General features: G+C 39.9%; 1 protein-coding gene across 15 annotated transcripts in view; it reads left to right on the top strand.

Annotated features, from left to right (window-relative positions):
• The window catches only part of magi2a (membrane associated guanylate kinase, WW and PDZ domain containing 2a), a 682885-nt gene that overhangs the window by 584343 nt on the left and 77636 nt on the right, over positions 1 to 20906 (top strand). For 13 of the 15 annotated variants that reach the window (XM_043713779.1, XM_043713778.1, XM_043713780.1 and 10 more), the window contains 3 exons: positions 12521 to 12710; positions 13310 to 13351; positions 18054 to 18145. In XM_043713779.1, coding sequence (XP_043569714.1) covers positions 12521 to 12710; positions 13310 to 13351; positions 18054 to 18145 — 324 coding nt within the window. The remainder of the gene's footprint in view (positions 1 to 12520; positions 12711 to 13309; positions 13352 to 18053; positions 18146 to 20906) is intronic. The other 2 variants (XM_043713782.1, XM_043713790.1) reach the window with 1 other exon arrangement.

Below are 20906 nucleotides of genomic sequence, written 5' to 3' on the forward strand. Positions count from 1 at the left end.
CTGACCTATCACTCTCACCTTGACCTCTTTCCACTATCACATTTCCGAGGCCCCTCCCCCAAGTCCCTCCTCCCTACCTTTTATCTTAGCCTGCTGGACAAACTTTCCTCATTCCTGAAGAAGGGCTTATGCCCGAAACGTCGATTCTCCTGTTCCCTGGATGCTGCCTGACCTGCTGCGCTTTTCCAGCAACACATTTTCAGCTTAGAGGATTATGGGCCAAACGCTGAGAAAGGGACTAGATTAATTTAGGATAGCTAACCGATATGGGCAAGTTAGACCGAAGGTCTGTTTCCATGCTGTACAACTCTGACTCTAATATATTCCATGGCCCCTGCTGATGTCACTCTGAAATAAGCCTTTAAAGCACAAAGAAAATTACAGACCAAAAAAGAGAAAATGCTGGAAAATCTCAGCAAGTCTGGCAGCATCTGTAAGGAGAGAAAAGAACTGACATTTCGAGTCTAACTGACCCTTTGTCAAAGCTGCTGAGAGTTTCCAGCATTTTCTATTTTTTTGGTTTCAGATTCCAGTATCCGCAGTAATTTGCCTTTATCCAAACAAAATTACAGCACAGGAACAGGCCCTTCGGCCCTCCAAGCCTGCGCCAATCTAGGTCCTCTGTCTAAACCCGTCACCTATTTTCTAAGAGTCTATCCCTCTGCTCCCTACCCAATCATCCATCTGTCTAGATATATCTTAAATGACGCTATCGTGCCAGCCTCTACCACCTCTGCTGGCTACACGTTCTAGGCACCCACCCTCTCAGTCTCCCTAAAGAATTTTCTACGCGTATCTCCCTTAAACCTATCCCCTCTCACGTTGAACTTCTGACCCCTAGTAATTGAGTCCCCCCACTCTGGGGAAAAAGCTTCTTGCTATCCACCCTGTCTATATTTCTCATGATTTTGTAGACCTCAATCGGGTTCCCCCTCCACCTCCGTCTTTCTAATCTTCATCTACTCAACCCCTCTTCATAGCTAGCGCCCTCCATACCAGGCAACATCTTGGTGATCCTTTTCTGCACCCTCTCCAAAGTGTCCACATCTTTTTGGTAATGTGGTGACCAAGATTATGGGAGGCACGGTGGCACGGTGGTTAGCACTACTGCCTCACAGCGCCTGAGACCCGGGTTCAATTCCCGCCTCAGGCGACAGACTGTGTGGAGTTTGCACGTTCTCCCCGTGTCTGCGTCGGTTTCCTCCGGGTGCTCCGGTTTCCTCCCACAGTCAAAAGATGTGCAGGTCAGGTGAATTGGCCATGCTAAATTGCCCGTAGTGTTAGGTAAGGGTAAATGTAGGGGTATGGGTGGGTTGCGCTTTGGCGGGTCGGTGTGGACTTGTTGGGCCGAAGGGCCTGTTTCCACACTGTAATGTAATGTAATCTAATATAATCTAAAGAACTGTACACAGTATTTCAAATGTGGCCAAACCAAAGTCCTTTACAAGTGTAACATGACCTGCCAACTCTTGGATTCATTACCCCATCCGATGAAGGAAAACATGTTGTCTGCCTTCTTGACAACTCTATTGACCTGCGTTGCCACCTTCAGGATACAATGGACCTGAACACCTAGATCACTCTGTACATCAATTTTCCCCAGGGCATTTCCATTTACTGTTTAGTTCGCTCTTGAATTGGATCTTCCAAAATGCACCACCTCACATTTGCCTGGATTGAACTCCATCTGCCATTTCTCCACCCAACTCTCCAATCTATCTATATTCTGCTGCATTGTCTAACAGTCTCCTTCACTATCTACTACTCCACCGATCTTAATGTTATCTGCAAATCTGCTACTCCACCAATCTTAGTTATGAAAAAGGATAGTTAAAGTTCTAAGTTGGGGTAGGTCAATTTTGATGGTATTATGAATTTTCAAAAGTTGCTTGGGGGAAGCTGTTCGCAGTTAAAGACAAGTGGGAGACTTTCAAAGTGAGCTAACAAAAGTTCAGGGCAAGCATGTTCCTCTTAATGTGAAAGGCAAGGCTGGCGGAGTAGGAACACTGACTAGAAATATTGAGGCTCTGGTCAAGAAAAAGAAGGCATATGTCAGATATAGGCAGCTGGGATAAAATGAATCCCTTGAAGGGTATAGGGGATGTAGGAGTACACTTAAAAGGAGAATCGGGAGGGAAAAACGGGGACCTGAGATATCTTTGGTAGATAAGGTAAAGGAGAATCCAAAAAGATTCTACAAGTATATTAAGGGCAAGACAGTAAAGTCGGAGTTTTTGCCCGAAACGTCGATTTCCCAGCTCCTCAGATGCTGCCTGACCTGCTGTGCTTTTCCAGCACCACACTCTTGACAGTAACTAGGAAGAGAATAGGGCCCCTTAAAGATCAGAGGTCTTCTATGTGTGGAAGCAAAGGAGATGGTGTGAGATCCTAAGTGAATATTTCTCCGTATTTATCATGGAGAAAAACCTAGGAGCTAGCGAACTTGGGAAAGTAAGTAGTGATGTCTTGAAAAAGTCCATAATAGAGATGCTGGAGGTTTTAAAAAACATAAGTAGATAAATCCCTAGGATTTGATCAAGTGTATCTCGGGACATTGTGCAAGGCTGGGGAGGAAATTGCTGGGGTCCTAACAAAGGTGTTTGGATCACTGATGGCCATCAGTCAGGTGCCAGAAAACTGGAGACTAATGTAATGCCATTATTAAGAAAGGCTACAAGGAAAAGCCAGGGACTACAGTCTTGTGAGTCTAATGTCAGTGGTAGGTAAATTGCTGGACGGGCTTCTGAAACAAAAGTGTGGTGCTAGAAAAGCACAACAGGTCAGACAGCATCCGAGGAGCAGGAGAATCAACATTTCAAGCTTAAGCCCTTCATCAGGAAATGGGATTCTGAAAGACAGGATCTACATACATTTGGAAAGGCAGGGACTGATTAGGGATAGTTAGCAAACCTTTGTGCATGGGAAATTGTGTCTCACAAATTTGTTTGATTTCTTTGAAGAGGTGACCAAGAAGATAGATGGGGGCAGAGAGGTAAACTTTGTCTGAATAGATTTTAGCAAGGCCTTCGACAAGGAACCACATGGTAAACTGGTTAGTAAGGTTAGGTCACATGGGAGAAAGTGAGGATGCAGATGCTGGAGATCAGAGTCAAAAAGTGTGGTGCAGGAAAGGTATAGCACGTCAGACAGCATCTGAGGAGCAGGAGAGTCAAGTACAAGCCCTTAATCAGGAATGTGGGGATCCAGGAAGAGCTAGCCAATTGGATACAAAACTTGGTGTGATGGTAGGAGATTGTTTTTTCAGACTGGAGGCCTGTGACCAGTGGCATGCTGCAAGATCAGCACTTTGTCCATCATTGTTCATCATTTACACAAACAGTTTGGATAAGAATATAGGAGGCATGGTTAGTAAGTTTGCACGTGACATCAGAGTTGGTAGTGTTAGTATACAGTGAAGAATGTTATCTAAGAGTACAACGGAATCTTAATCAATGGGACCATGGGCCGAAAAATGGCAGATGGAGTTTAATCTGGTTAAATGCAAGATGTTACATTTTGGTAAGACAAACCATGGCAGGACTTACTCAGTTAATGGCAGGTCCCTGGGGATTATTGTCGAAAAGGGAGACCTAGGGATGCAGGTACCTAGTTTCTTGAAAATGGCGTACAGGTAGACAGAATGCTGAAGAAGGCATTTGACATGCTTGCTTTCATCAGACAGAGCACTGAGTACAGGAGTTGGGATGTTATGTTTCAGCTGTACAAGATATTGCTAAGATCACTTTTGAAGTACTGCATACAATTCTGGTCGCCCTACTATAGGAAGGATGTTATTAACCTGGAAAGGGTGCATAAAAGGTTTACAAGGATATTACTGAGATTGGAAGGTTTGAGTTATAAGGAGAGGCTACATAGGCTGGGACTTTTTTCCCTGGAGTGTAGGAAGTTGAGGGTGATCTTACAAAGGTTTATAAAATCATGAGGGGAATAGATAAGGTGAATGAGATTTATTCCCTAGGCTAGGGGGCCCAAACCTAGAGGTCATAGGTTTAAGGTGAGAGGAAAAAGATTTAAAAGGGACCCGAGATGTAATTTTTTCAGAGGGTGGTATATACAGTATATGGAATAAGCTACCAGAGTAAGTTATAAACGTGAGTACAGTTATAATATTTATAAGACATTGGGACAGGTACATGTTTAGGAAGATTTAGAGGGATAGAGGCCAAATGCAGGCAAATGGGATTACTTCAGTTTAGAAAACCTGGTCGGCATGAAGGGGTTGAGTCAGAGGGTGCGTTTCTATGCTGTATGACTCTGACTCTGAGAATGGCAGGCAATGACTGCCATCTCAATTCTCAAAAGTAAAATACTACTGATGCAGGGAATCTGAAATAAAGCACAAAATACTCTGCAAGCCAGGTGACATTTGTGGAGAAAGGTACAAAGTTAAGATTTCACATTAATGGCTTTTCATCAAAATTGGTAAAAGCTAGACATGTAATATGGTTTAAGCAAGTGCTAATAAAAAGTGTAGAAGAGGAGAAAGACAAAAAGGGCATCCTGATGGGGATTAAAGGCAAAGGGACCAAATGATGAATGTGATGATGGTTAAAACAAAAGCAGCTGGAAATGGGACAAGTAAATAAACAAAGTGGTCTAGTGTGCAAATTCACCAAGAAATAATGAAAGTTCAAGCACATATGTACACCATTACATTCTTAAGTGGAGTAACACGCCTTTGTTGCAAGTAATCAAGTATACAAAGGTTAATGTCATGCCACTCCCAAAGTATTCTTCCAGTAGTTTTAAAAAAAACTACTGAAGCAAGTGGTCATAATCCGTGTGAGTGACAACATCAAGATGAAATCACAGAAAGGTAAATTTTAATTGGACAAACTACCGAATCATTGCCAGAGTTGAGCTTTGGAGAACTGGTCAGGTACAAACTCCAATGCTCTTCAAAAGAGTGGGCTTAAGCAGAAAATTGGAACACATGAGGAGCAGTTGTCACCTTGATCAAGTAGAAGTGAATGATATGCAATCACAAGAAAGAATTGGATTCTTTGAAGCTAAAGCTGTCAAGGAGTCTTAGGAGAGAGCAGGTGTGAATTGTGGTAGAGAATCAGTCATGATCATGTGGAATGGGGTCAGTGGACCTACTGACCTATTCCTGTCTTCTGTGTTTCTAAGGCTGCTGTCTGGTGAGCACAGAACACTTAATTATATCAATAATCATAAGGATGCTTCCAATTGTTTACTTATTTCAAAGACATAACGCTATTCAATTTGTTTTAAAGCTTCAAGGCAATGCAGTAGTTTTGGATCACTCACAGAATATCTGAATGTTACATGGAAATGCCCTATGAAGGTTAGACAGGTCACAACAAGAAGGGAGTAAAAGAAAAATGATCAGGCTTAGTATCATTTTAGGCATGAATGCTCTAACACACTGACATTGATACAGACTCATAAAGGTGAATATCCAAACACTTCAGACTTGGAAAGTTGAACAATAATAACAAAATTTGCAGATGAGAACTATTGGGGATATAGATTACACTTAATGTGAAGAGACGCAAATCGAGTACAAATGTTAACAAACTTACAGAATGGACATGTAAATGGCAAATGAGCTTCAATATACATATATATGTAGTGTTGAATTTTGTACAAAAGAATAATAAGGCAACCTACTCCTTGTAAAATAAGAATTGAAATGGAATAGAGGGATAAAGGAATTGACCAGTTCAGATTCATAATACATTTGGAGTCATTTCAGGCCACCAGATAACAATGGTATGTGGGGCATGGTATCAATCAGTTTTAAAAAAAACCTGTAGCATGGGAAACAGTTACCCTGGCTAACTTCAAACTGCTTTTAGAGCAAGTAAACCAGTTGAGTACCATAGCTGTAGAGAACATGTTTCTGAAGTGTAGTAGGGATAATTTTCCAGAGTGGTATGGTGAAGAGCTAACTAGACAACATGCTATTTTAGATCTGGTATCATGTAATGGAGAAGGGATAATTAGCAAACTTGTTGTAAAAGAATCTCTCGGGATAAGTGACCACACAATGACAGAATTGAAAGTCAGGTAGTTCATTCGGAAGGATGTTAAATTTGAAAAAGGGAATTATGAAGGTATGAGGCACAAATTGATTGATCGAAGTCAATTGGAATATTAAAAAGCATAACTGTATCTAGACAATGGATAGTTTTTAAACTGACTTAGAACTACTATATATTCCTTCAAGGTACAAAAACATCAATTTCAATCAACCGTGGCAAACGAAGGACATTTGAGGATTATGATGTGGAGGTGACAGTGTTGGATGAGGGTGCACAAAGTCAGAAATCACATGATGCCAAGTTATAGTCCAAAGGTTTATATGCAATCTCAAGCTTTCAGAGCACTGCTCCTTTATCAGGAGAAGAGGAGGGAAGTGCATATGCACAGAATTTATAAGTGGTGACATAATTGCAAGATAATTCTTGGTAATTAAGAGTGTCAAAAGATAGTACAAATGATGTGAGTGGGTTGTCAGCAGGCTAAATTAACAAGTCTTTCCAGGTGATCAAAATTGTCAAATGGTGTGAGTAAAGTGTCAACAGCTGAATAGCAAGTGAAAAGGTTACTTTGACCTGATTAATTAAGGCAGAATGGATCATAGGTCATAGCTGTTGACACTTTATGTTTTTTTTTAACCCCCACACTACCACCTAAATGCGGTGTTGACACTTTATTCACACTGTTTGCCACTTTTGATCACCTGGAAAGAGTTGTTATTCAATCTGCTGACACTCCACTCACACCATTTGTACTATCTTTAGACGTTTGTATTTACCCGAAATTATGTTGCAGTTATCTCTCCACCTATAAATTCTGAGCATGTGCACTTCCCTCCACTTAACCTGACGAAAGAGCAGCGCTTTGAAAACTTGTGATTTCAAATAAACATATTGGACTATAGCCTGGTGTTGTGTGACTTCTAATTTACAATTACATTAAATTAAAAGAAAAGGCCTATAAAGTAGCCAAAAATAGCAGTAATTCTGAGGATTAGGAAGTTTATAGAATACAACAAAGGGCCAAGAAATTGATTAGAAATGAAAGCATAGAATATGAATACAATCTAGCAAAGAATATAAAAACAGACTGTAGAAGTTTCTATAAGTAGATAGAAAGGAAATCTTTGGCAAAACAAATATCAGTCTATTAAGGGCTGAAACAGGAGAATTTATTATGGGGAATAGACAAATTGCAGAGAAGCTAATTGATTACTTGTGTCTATTTTTATTGAAGAAAATGAAATCTCCCAGAAGTAAAAATCCAAGTCACTGTGGAGAATGATATGCTGAAGGAAATAAGTAATAAAAAGATTTTACTGAAAAAATTAACAGGACTGAAAGTTGATAAATCCTTACCAACTGATGGTTTCCATCCCAGTGTCATTGGTAAAATTTTAGAATCCATTATTAAGGATGAGATTGCTGAGTACTTAGGAGTGCATGATAAAATAGGGCTAAGTCAGCACGACTTCATCAATGGGAGATTATGCCTGACAAATTTGTATGAATTCTTTGAGGTGGTAATGAGCAAGTTAGATAAACAAAGTTCAGTGCACATGATTTATTTAGATTCCCAGAAGCCCTTTGACAAAGTGCCACACTGGAGGTTGCTAAATAAGATGAGTCCCTGGTGTTAGAGGCAATGTACTGCATGGATAGAGGTTTGGCTGACTGCCAGAAAGCAGAAAGGGTCTTTTGCAGGATGGCAACCAGTGACGAGTGGAGTTCTGCAGGGGTCAGTGTTCACAACTGTTCACAGCTATTCACATGATGCATTAATCATCTGGATAAAAGAATTAGGCAATGTTGGTGAGTTTGCAAATGACAAAGATAGGTGGAGGTCAGGTAGCTTTTGAGGAAGCAGAAATGCTGGACACGCTAGGACAGTGGACAAAGAAGTGGCTGAAGCAATCCAATATGGGAAGTGTGAGGTTATGCACTTTGGCTGGACAGAATAAAGGCATAGAATATTTTCTGTACAGGGAAAGCCTTCGGAATCTGAAGCACAAAGGCACTTGGGAGTCCAAGTTCAGGATTCTCTTAAGGTTAACATGTAGCCTCAGTTGAAGTCAAATGCAATGTTAGCATTCATTTCAAGAGGGCTGGAATACAGGAGCAGAGATGTGCTGAGGAAGGATAAGGCTCTGGTCAGACTACATTGGAATATTGTGAGCAGTTTTGGGCCTCTATCTAATGAAGGGTATGTTGGCATTGGAGGGGCTCCAGGGATGAAGGGTTTGTCATGTGAGGAGCAATTGAGGACTCTGGGACATTATTCAATGGAGTTTAGAAGGACGAGGGGTTATGTGATTGAAACTTAGATTACTGAGAGGCCTGGATCGAACGAACATGGAGAAGATGTTTCCACTAGCAGAGATTAAGTCCCAAAGGCACAGCCTCAGAGTGAAGGGATAACCCTTTAGAACTGAAATGAGAGAATTTCCTCAGCCAGAGGGTGGTTAAGCTATGGAACACATTCCCGCAGAGATGAGTTATTGAGTGGATTTAAGACAGCAATAGATAGGTTCTCGATTGGCAAGGAAATCAAGAGTTACAGGGAGAAGACAGGAAAATAGAATTGAGAAACATATCAACCATGATCGAATGGCAGAGTAGACTCATGGGCTAAATGTGTTCCTACATCTTATGGTCTTCGGGGATATGAGGTAATATACTGACATGGATTAATGATTAGCTAACAGACATAAAACAGAGTAGAAGTTAATGGGTCTTTCTCAGGTTGGCAGGCTGTGACTAGTAGGATGCTGCAAGAATCAGTACTTAGGACCGAGCTGTTCAAAATATATGTGAATGTTTTGCAGGTACGCACCAAAGGTAATATTTCTGTATTTGTATGTGATATAAAGCTGTGTGAAAATGTTTGTTTTGAGGAAGATGTGACATGGCTTCAGGAGGATTTGGAGAGGCTTAGTGAATGGGCAAGAATTTGGCAGATGGAAAATAATGTGGAAAAATGTGAGGTTATCTACTTTGACAATAGAACATGTCCAGAATGTTTTTTCAATGGTAAGATTTTGGAAAGTGTAGATATGCAAGCCTTACTTGGAGTATTGTATGCAGTTTTGGTCTCTTTATCTCAGGAAAGATGATATTGCCAGAAAGAAACCACAATGAAGGTTTGCTAGACTTTTCCAGGGATGATGGAGCTGCCCTATGAAGAGAGATTGGGCAAACTGCTCCTGTATTCTCTAGTGTTTTGAAGAATGAGAGTTGAGTAAAAAGCATTGAAGGATTTGATCATTTTGAATGGTGGGGCAGTGACAATTGGGGTGAATGGCCTATTCCTGTTCCTGTTACAATAGAATCACAGATTAATAAAACCCTAAGAAGTGCAAAGCACTGGTAATGCTTTTGAAAGGAATAGAATAGGAACAGGGTAGTTGTTTAAAGTAGTCTAGATGGGTCAGTTTTTGTTCAATGTGTGCAGGAGGATTTTCTGACAAAGCATGTAGACAGGCCAACAAGGGGCAATGCCATATTGAATTTGGTACTGGGGAATGAACCTGGCCAGGTGTTAGATTTGTAGGTATCTGAGCATTTTGGTGATAGTGACCATAGTTTGGTTATGTTTACAATAGTAATATGCAGGGATTGGTATATACCGCAAAGAAAGAGGTATAACTGGGGAAAAGACAATTATGATGCGGTTAGGCAAATTTAGGATCCATAGGATGGGGAAGGAAACTGCAGGAGATGGACACATTTGAAATGTGGAGCTTATTAAAGGAACAACTATGGTGGGTCCTTGATAAGTATATACCTATCAGGCATGGAGGTAGTTGTCGAGAGAGAGATTTACAAAAGGAGTTGAAGCTCTTGTCAAGAGGAAGATGAAGGCTTATGTGAGGATGAAGTGTGAAGGCTTAGTTAAAAGTCTTGAGAGTTAGTCAGAAAAAAATCTAAAGAGAGGGCTAAGAGACCAGAGGGGACATGAGAGGTTGTTGACAGATAGAATCAAGGAAAACCCTAAGGCCTTCTATAAGTATATCAGGAATAATTAGATTAAGACTGGGGCTAATCAGAGATAGTAGTGGAACGTTGTGTGGAATCTGAGGAAGCACTTAATGAATACTTTTTGTCGTATTCACATTAGAAAAGGGCAATGTTAGTGAGAATACAGAGATATAGGCTACGAGATTAGATGGGTTTGAGATTGGCAAAGAGGAGGTTTTAGCAATCTTGGAAGATCTGAAAATAGGTAAGACCCCGGGGCCGAATGGGAATTATCCTCGGATTCTCTGGGAAGCCAGGGAGGAGATTGTGGAGCCTTTGGCTTTGATCTTTGTCATCATTGTTGACCGGAATAGTGCCAGAAGACTGGAGGACAGAAAATGTTGATCCCTTGTTTAAGAAGAGGAGTCGAGACAACCCTGGTAATTATAGGCCAGTGAGCCTTACTTCGGTTGTGGGTAAGGAGTTGGAAAAGGTTGTAAGAGATAGGATTTATAATCATCTGGAAAGGAATAAGTTGATTAGAGGTAGTCAACACAGTTCTGTGAAGGATAGGTTATGCCTCACTAACCTGGTTGAGTTCTTTGAGAAGGTGATAAAACAGGTGGATGAAGGTAAAGCAGTCGATTTGGGATATATGGACTTCAGTGAGGTGTTTGATAAGGTTCCACATGGTAAGCTATTGCATAAGATAAGGAGTTTTGGGATTGAAGTGATTTAGCAATTTGGATCAGAAATTGGCTAGCTAAAAGAAGACAGAGGGTGGTGGTTGATGGGAAATGTTCATCCTGGAGCTCAGTTACCAGTGGTGTGATGCAAGGATCTGTTTTCGGACCACTGCTGTTTGTCATTTTTATAAATGATCTGGAGGTGGGCATAGAAGGGTGGGTTAGTAAATTTGTGGATGACACTAAGTTAGGCAGAGATGTGGATAGTGCTGAAGGATGTTATAGGTTTCAGAGGGACATAGATAAGATGCAGAGCTAGGCTGAGAAGTGGCAAATGGAATGTAATGCAGAAAACTGTGAGGTAGTTCACTTCGGAAGAAGTACCAAGAATGCAGAGTACTGGGCTAATGGTAAAATTCTTGGCAGTGTAGATGAACAGAGAGATCAGTGTCCAGGTGCATAAATCCCTGAAAGTTGCCACCCAGGTTGATAGGGTTGTGAAAAAGGCACATGCTTTGGAAAGGGATCAGAGGAGATTTACCAGGATGTTGCCTGGTATGAAAGGAAGGTCTAACAAGGAAAGGCTGAGGGAACTGAGGCTGTTTTTGTTGGAAAGACGAAGTTTGAGCGGTATTTTAATCGAGACTTATAAGATAATCAGAGGGTTAGATAGGGTGGATAGTGAGAGCCTTTTTCCACACATGGTGAAGGCTAACACAAGGGGACGTAGCTTTAAATTGACAGGTGATAGATTTAGGACAGATATCAGGGGTAGTTTCTTTACTCAGTAGTAAGGGTGTGGAATGGCCTGTTTGCAACTATAGTACACTCGCCGACGTTAAGGGCATTTAAATGGACATTGAATATACATGTAGATAATAATGGAACAGTGTAGGTTAGATGGGCATCAGATTAACTTCTCAGGTTGGCGCAACATCGAGGCCCAAAGGGCCTGTACTGCACTGTAATGTTCTATATTCTATGTTCTCGAATTCAAAAGCAAATAGTATCTGTTAAACTTGTGAACAAAACTGTGTTAGACCACACTGGACGTACTGTGCCCTGTTCTGACCTCCATTATGTAAAAAGAATATGAAAGTAATACATAAAAGATTTGCAAGGATGCTGTCAGAACTAAGGGAATACAGCCATCAGGAAAGACTGAACAAGTGTGGGACCTTGTTCATTTGAAATGAGAGAAATAAGAGATGATCTAATTGAGCTCTTTAAAATTATGATGGGGTGTGATTATATAAACATAGCGATGTTTCCACTTGGATTCCAGGATTTCAAAACTAAAGGAGAAAGTGAGGACTGCAGATGCTGGAAATGCATGACAAGTCAGGCAGCATCCAAGGAGCAGGAGAATCAACGAATCTGGTATAAACCCTCTATCAGGAAGGGCTTCTGCCCGAAACATCAATTCTCCTGCTTCTCGGATGCTGCCTGACCTGCTGTGCTTTTCCAGCACCACACTCTTTCAAAACTAAAGATAGTCACTGATAAATCCATCAAAGAATTCAAGAGGAAATCCTTTACTCAACGTGATGGGACGTCAAATCTTGATACATGTTGAGTGGTTGAGGTATGTAGCATAAATGCATTTAAGGTAGTACAATAAGGGAGAAATCAAAAGAAGGATATATGATTGGGTGGGGTAAAGTAAGTTGAGAGGGGCTTTATGTGGACCACAAACACTGGCAGAAACCTCTTTATGTTGTGAAATTCTATGCAAATGGTGTGACAAAGTATTGGAGATGCCTGGCATCATTGATCCATATCCCAGCAAGAGTCTATATGTAGTATTGTAAATGTAATTTGCAATTTTAAAACATCTTTTATTCATTTCAGATGTTAGATAGATGGGAAAATCAGGGCAGCCCTCAGGCAAACTTCTCAGCCCAGTACCTGCCCCATAGTCTTCCCTTCCCACCTCATATCCAAGGGGCATCTCTTCCTGACTCTTCAGATGGATTTGATCAAAGGAAGCCTGATCCATATGAGGTTTATGAGAAATCAAGAGCCATCTATGAGAGTAGACGTAAGTAAATCCTTTTTGTTCACCACTGGAAAAATAGTTCTTAATGACCGACTCCTGGTTGTTTGACCACTTCCTAGTAACATTTTCTGTTGTCATATCTTCATGAATGGAATATAGACATACTCCATTTTGAGAGCCCAATTGATTTGCATTCTGATTTACAAAAACATATTAATGCAGTACAGTAATTTGATTAATTTTATTTGTAAAATTCCATTTTTTAAATATTTTGATTTATTAAAATATCCAAATGTATTCTTTCTAACCAACAAATTCTCTGTGCCTTTTGAAAGTAGTAATGTAAAATTAAGAAATTTCATTTTGATATATAACATCAGTTTATTACAAATGACAGAACTATCAGAATCTGTTTGTTAATCATCTGTAAAGATATATTGAATTATATTAAATAAATGGAGAATAGAATAATGTTATTACAAGCAGTACAATGATATGTTTAGTAGCTCTTCCTGAACAATTTCTAAATAGGATCTCAGTGGTTAAAATGAATGCAGAAGAGCAATTGAGTAATTGTTGACAACATTAAGTGTCTCTACGTAAATGCATAGTTTTGTTTAATTCCACATTTTCCTGTACAGAGCAAATGCCACCAAGGACTGTATATCGGGCTGATTCATCTGGCAAGTACTTTGACATTCTTCATCCTGTGGCTTAAACGTAGCTTCCATTCATCTGGATATTGTGATTGTCTAATCTGTCATCTGGTTGCAGCCAACTTTCTCTGCATGACCATTTAGTTTCTCCTATTACTCTTTATTCTAACAATGACAGGAGTAAAGCATTGTAAATAACACTAACTACAAACAGAGAGGCCTTAACTAATCATTTTACTCATTGGCACAAATTTCATATTTATTTGATGAATAACTTCAGGTTTCTTCAATGACTTAAAGAGTAAAATTGCATGCTGTGCATATAATTTATTAGTCACAAATCTGATGTCTGGCAAAGACCAAGTTTAAATAGTCAGGAAATGTATGGGAATTCTGCCATTTCTCAACTGATAATTTGTTCACACAACTAAAACAATTCCTCTAGATTAAAGTTCTGATACATCAAGTATATTTTTAAAAATTTGCTGGAAACAGTGTATAACATTTCTTGGAGTGCCTGAATTTTTTGGGAGCGGGTTGTCCTGGACCTGTAAAGTTCGTATGTAAGGTAACTGAGGATGCAAAATGTCACTGTTGTTCCATTTTAGTGTGTTATGAATGGACTATTAATTTGGTGCTAAATTGAATGCTGGATTCATAGAGTACTGAAAATTGGCAGATATATATACTTGCAAGACTTAATCAAATAAATCATTTAACTTTGAATAGCTGTACATTATTCAACTCCGTGCAATATTCCAGACACCAGCACACGTTTTGTAAGACCATGACACCTGTAAACCTGATATATTTAGCATTGGACTTCTAAACATGGTTTCTCCCTTCATTTTCTGAGCCAGTTTGTTTATTTCAGTGAGCAAAACAAAATTAGTGAATTGGACCTCAGATACTACATGCTTCAAAAATTCTTACTATCATTCTGGATATGCCTGGATATGTCTTGCCTTGCATATTGATACCTTAGCAGTACAATGGTAATAATTTGGAGAATACCAGAGTGTTACTAATTTAGATTAGTGTGAAAGTGTATGTATATAGAAAAGAAGAGCTTGTAATTATATAGAGTTTTTCAAGGCCATAAGGTCTCCCTAAGTGTTCGATAGCTAATGAAATACTTCTGAAGTACCCTCACTATTGTAAATATAAGAAATTTAACAGCCTATTTATACATAGAAAGCTCCTACAAACAGCAATGTGACAATGATAGGTAATGTTTTTTATGATGTTGAGGGAGGGATAAATATTGACCATTGATAACTTCCTTAGTTTTCTTTATGAAAGAATTCCATATGATCTTTACATTCACTTCAGAGGACAGATAGATTTCAGTTTAGCTCAGAGTCATTGAGTCATAGACATGTACAACATGGAAATAGACTTTAGTCCAACTTGTCCATGCCAACCAGATATCCTAACTTAATCTAGTCCCATTTACTAGCTTTTGGCCCATATCCTGCTAAACCCTTCTTATTCATCTACCCATCCAGATACCTTTTAAAATGTTGTAATTGTACCAGTCTCCACCACTTCCTCTGGCAGCTCATTCCATTCCCACACCACCCTTACTGAAGAAGAAAATCAGGAGGGCAAAAATGGGGCACAAGATAGTCTTGACTGAGAAGATTAGGGTGAATCCAAAGAGGTACATTAAGTTTATTAAAGGAAAAAGAGTAACTGAAGAGAGAATAGGACCCCTCCAAGACTAAAGTGGACATATATGTGTAGAACTGCAGGAGAATATTTCTCCTCTGTGTTTATTGTGGAGAAAGACATGAAGACTTGGAAACTTGTGGAAGTTAGTGGTGATATCTTGAGGACAGTCCATATCTCAGTAGAGGAGATATTGGATGTACTAGAATGTATGAAGGTCAATAAATCTCCTGGTCCTGACCAGATATATCCTAGAAGCCTACAAGAGCCTAGAGAAGAAATTGCGGGGACTCTGGCTGATATTTTTGCATCATTGTTAGCCACGGGTGATGTCCTGTATTCAAGAAGGGCTGCAAAGAAGAACCTGGGAGCGTTATGCATGGGAGATTATGCCTTACAAGTTTGTTAGAGTTCTTTGATAAAGTGACCAGTAAGGTTGATGGCATGGAGTAGATGTATTCTATATGGATTTCAGTAAAACCTTCGAAAAGGTCCTACATGGTAGGCTGCTCTGTAAGGATGTTGGAATGCAGGAGGTTCTGATAAAGTGGAATCACAATTAGCTTGATGGTAGGAAGCAGAGGGTAATAGTGGAAGAACGCTTGTCAGACTGGAGGTCTGGTGGTGTACCGCAGGTATCGGTGCGTGCCATTGCTGTTTGTTATCTATATCAATGATTTGGATGAGAATATACAAGGCATGATTAGTAAATTTGCTTGTAACACTAAAATAGGCAGTATCAGGAAGGTCATCAGAAATTGCAGCAGGACCTTGATCAGCTGGGGAAGTGGACCAAGAAATGGCAAGTGAAATTTAATATGATGTGACGTCTTGCATTTTGGGAAGGCAAATCAAAGTAGGAATTTCATGGTGAATGATAGGGTCTTAAGGAGTGCAGTGAAGCAGAGAGATCTTGAAATCCAGGTTCATAGTTCTCTGACAGTGGAATCATGGATGGACAGGGCAGTGAGGAAGGCTTTTGGCACACTGGCCTTCATCCGTCAGGGCATTGTGTATGGAAGTTGGAAAGTTATGTTGTAGTTGTACAGGAAATTGGTGAGGCTGCACTTGAAGTATTATGTTCAGTTTTGGTCACCTTGCTTCATTAAGGCTGTTCTTAAACTAGAAAGAGTGCAGAAGAAATTTACAAAGATGTTGCCAGGACTCAAGGGTCTAAGTGATAGGGAGAGGTTGGACAAGCTTGGACTCTTTTCTTCAGAGTGTAGGAGACTTTGCCGGGGGGGGGGGGGGGGTTGGGAGCTGGGTGTATCTGATGGAAGTGTATAATATCATGAAAGGCATGGATAGGGTGAATGCACTCTGCCTTTTTCCCCAGAGTTGGGGAATCGAGGACTAGACGGAATCAGTTTAAGGTTGGAGGGAAAAGAATAAAAGGAAATCTGAGGGCAATGTTTTTACACAGTGGGTGGTAGGCATATGGAATGTGCTGCCGGTTGAGGCAGGTACATTAACAACATTTAAAAGACATTTGAACAATTGCATGGATAGGAAAGGTGTAGAAGGAAGTAGGCCAAGTGCAGGGAAATGGGGTTAGTGTGGATGGACATTTAGGTCAGCATGGACCAGTTTGGGCCAGAGGGCCTGTCTCTGTGCTGTAGGACTCTATGAATCTATGTCTGCAAATCAGTGAATATTAAATTCTTGAAACAGAGTATTGAGTCTACCTGGAGAGATTGCCAGTTATGTTTAGATAATTTGGAAGGGGATTAAGAGGAGCTGATAATTACCGCAGAACTCATGATAAGGTTGCATGTATACTTCAATACTGAGCGCCACCGACAAACTGGGAGACTTGAGGAAGGAGGTGGCCTGTAAAATGAGAAGAGAAAATGGAAGGATGAAGTGTCTATTGTCTTCCCGCAACCTTACTCTTATAGCATTTTGGTAACAGCATGAATGATGGAGACGGCCCAGCTACCTATGAGTAAAGGGCAGGGCTCTTCCTGCTCTCACTGACCTTTCATTGTGAACCTTGGCAGGCTTCTTGGGGTTCAGTGGGGCTATTGTGTTTTTACTTAGTGGTCAGTGGAGGAAAGGCAAAGACCTGTAGCAACACGCAGCCACCTTTAAGAAGCATATTCTCAGCAGCAGCCACAATTCTCATGATGATGCTGAATTACCAACCCCCTGATTGGTTGGCGACTTCTTGGGTTGGGAGGTCATCCGTTACAAGGTGAGCAGCTCAATTGTAGCTAATTCGTTACTCACCTTTCAAAATTGCAACCATGATTCCACATACAACTGAGGTGGTGTTGCCTTCAACTTTCCAACCCACCATTGCGACCCCTATCACAATGATAAAGTTCAATCAAAAGTATCTGTTTGTTGCCAGCTGTTGTGGATTCAGAAGGATCAGAACCATCAAGACCAAAGCTGCACTTAGTTTTTTTTTCATGGGATGTTGGAGTTACAGCCAAGGCTTTAATTGTCCTTGAACTGAATGTCTCACAGGCCATTTTAGAGGAGAGTCATTAAAAGTCAGCCATATTTCTGTGGGTCTGGAGTCATATGTAGGTCAAAACAGGTAAAGATGGATGAATTATTTCCCTACAAGACATTAGTAAACCATATGGACTTTACTCTAATCGACATTGATTTTATGGTCATTATGGTCATTTAGCTTTTAATTCCAAATTTATTAAATAAATTCAGACTTCACCATCTGTCACGATGGGGTTTGAAGCCTGGCCACCAGAGGTTAGCCTGGCTCACTGGTTTATTATTCTAGTGACAATACCATCCTGTGCCACCTCTTAATAACTCAAATTTTTTTAAAGTATTTTAATCTGCCATAAGCTATAGCTTACAACAAGCAGAATCCTTGTTTGGCTCTAAATGTTTTTCTAACTCTATAATTTTCATCGTTGGAACTAGCATTTAGTTTTTCTGTCTATACCTTTGTTGGTGTAATGTACTCTGTGTGGTAGATACTTAAATAAAACACACATTGTTCTATCATTTTGTAACAGCTCAAGAGGATTAATGAGTAGAAACTTCTCCTTTGTTCATACTGATTGTGTCCTATCTTTTGATTTAGGTCCAGACTACCGAGAGATAGATGTTTATTTACGCAGACAAGAGTCTGGGTTTGGCTTTAGAATCCTGGGTGGAGATGAGCCTGGTCAACCAGTGAGTAAGATATAATTTTGCTTTTATATAAAACAGTTTTAGACATTTTTAAAAGTAAACTGTAAACTAAAGGACAAATTTCATTTTCCTTATAATTAAGAAAAAGTGTTCTTAAAATACATAAGTCATTCAGCAATTTTTCAATTGTTGATTAACTATTGTGTATCTCTAACATTCCTATTTTTATTTCAAATTTCAAGCCTTTAAAATTATTTAATCTTGACATTGTTGAATTATTTTTGAAAGGATTTTGATTGTAATGAAAATACTTTTATTTTCACAAATGTGAAATGTTATTCTTGAATCATTTTATAAGACTATACTTCTTAAACATTGAATGTGATGTTTCAAACATAGCAATACAATGCTATAAAAAAAGAAAATGGTTTAGAAACTCGGGAGTTCTGCAACATCTGTGGAGAGAGAATCACAGTATGATGTAACAGCTTCAGAAATGAAAGGAACTGAGAAATGATTTTTTTTTTATATTGTAAATAAAGGGAGAGAAGGAGTGAGTGGAACAGAATGTGAGGCTGCCCAGAGAAAGAGGCAATAAGAGTGTTAATGGTGATAATGGAGAAATAGAGATGTAAAATGAATGTAAATAAAAATGGGTCAACTAGACACTGCCAGAGTGAGGGCAGTAAGAAAGATGAAGGATAGACTTCACGTTCCATAGTTGTGGAACTCAGTATTGAGTTTTAGAGGCTGTAAAATGAGGTGTTCTTCCTCCAATCTGCATGGAGAACAATAGCAGGCCCAAGACAGAAATGTTAGCATGGGAGCAAAATTATTTATTGAAATGGTAAGCAGTGACAAATACGATACTTTGTAGTATTCTAAACAAAATGGTTATCAAATTTATGGGCCAGATTTTCTTTGTTGCTACAATTTGCACAGTTAATGGTAAAATTACATTGAGCACATATGTTGAAAGTCTTACATATGAAATTCCAAAATGTGTTTTACAACTTCCATTTGTGTAGATGCTACAATAGAAAAATATTTCAAGGTACTTTGCAGAAGAGTGAAGGAATAGGAGCTGTGACCTTGTGATGAGCATCAAAAAATATCCTTGCATTTTGAAATGTGTAGAGAGAGTGTGGAAAGGGAGAAGAGCTGGGAAGGAAGTCCAAAAAAGGAAGGGCAAAAAGGGATTGGTGAGAAGATTATTCTTGTTAAATTAGCATGAAGTAGTTTAACAAAGTAAAGTAATGGGTTTTCACTTAGCCAGATGGAAGTTGTGCTTCAGGACCCTGCAGAATCCCACATGTAGAAGAGGCCAAGGCAATTGCCCAGGACATTGATAATTTCAATAGGAAATTTCCTTGCAACTGGATCCTCCTAAAATATCCATTTAAATTAGAGAATTCAGAGGGTCTCCTTCAGTAAACAGTTACCCAGGAAAAGCTACACAATTTAAAAGCTCCCCCACCGACCCTGCCCCCACGAATTTACCTCACACATCCCATTTGCACATTTCCCTGAATCCTTACAACATCCCTAGACCCTGACCTGATATCCTCCCCCACTTTCAGACCTAACACACACCCTCTAACCCCAAGACATGCTAAGCTCTGCAACTGGAACACGACACTCCCAGGACATATGGCCACAACTCCCCTGGGACCCATCTCCTTCCAGAACCAGTAACCCTACTCTCTCACAGGATCTGATAACCCTCCCTCCTCAGGCACCAGACCCAACACCTCCCCTGCTCTCCAGGAAACAACACCCCTCACTTCGCCAGCAATCCCTGCCACCAAACCAAACACCCACCCCTTTGCTGTACCTGACTGCCCCTTCCTCCCTATTTCTGATAGGACATCCCACCTGGTATCTTTACAAGTTAAATACCTTTGGATAAAGTCCAAACATACACTTGCTAGTTAGTTTTATTTCAACCAACTATGCACCATAAGACTGAAACATCTCTGGCTTGACTTTTTTTTTACATATGAACACACTTTTGGTAGAACAAGTAACCAATTGTATCAAGTTAAACCAGTATAAGCAAAAGAAAAATGAATCTGCCCTCCAAGACAATACATTTGATAAATGTTTTTGCTAAACTAAAAGCAAAATTGATATTGATTCTTGTTTTATTCATTCCTGGAGTCTGGGTGCTGCTGGCTGGCCCAGCACTTATTGCTCTTCCCTTATTATCCTTGAGAAGTGGTGATGGACTGCAGCAGTTCAAGAAGGTAGTTCATGGAGGAGAACTCCAGGGGAGATGATGGCCTTGTAGCATTATTGCTACACCATTAATCCAAGAGCCAGGTAATGTTCTGGGGACCCGGATTAGAATACCAGCAGATAGTAGAATTTGAGCCTACTAAAAATCTTGAATTAAGAGTCCAAGAGGTCATTAATGATCTTTAAAGAAGAGAATATGCCATCTGTACCTGGTCTGGCCTGCATGTGGCTCTGGACTCACAGCAAAGTAGTTGACTCTTAACTGCCCTTTAATAAGGCCTCGCAGGCCACTCAGTTGTAACAGTCGTTAGTCTGAGATTAAAAGAACCAAATTAAACAGCTCATTATAAATGATCAGCAGTGGCTATGTGGCTGCCACTAGGCTAGATTTTCTTTACAAATTTTTATTGAGTTCAAATCTTAACCTCGGCCAAGGTGGAATTCAAACCCACGTATCCTGAATGTTAGCCTGGAGTTCTGATTTAATAGGCCAGTGGCATTACCACTACATCACTCCTCCTGTGATTTACAAACATTTGCTAATCAACCTGATCAGAAATATTAT

This window comes from Chiloscyllium plagiosum, chromosome 23 (genome assembly GCF_004010195.1).
Source record: "Chiloscyllium plagiosum isolate BGI_BamShark_2017 chromosome 23, ASM401019v2, whole genome shotgun sequence".
NCBI lineage: Eukaryota > Metazoa > Chordata > Chondrichthyes > Orectolobiformes > Hemiscylliidae > Chiloscyllium > Chiloscyllium plagiosum.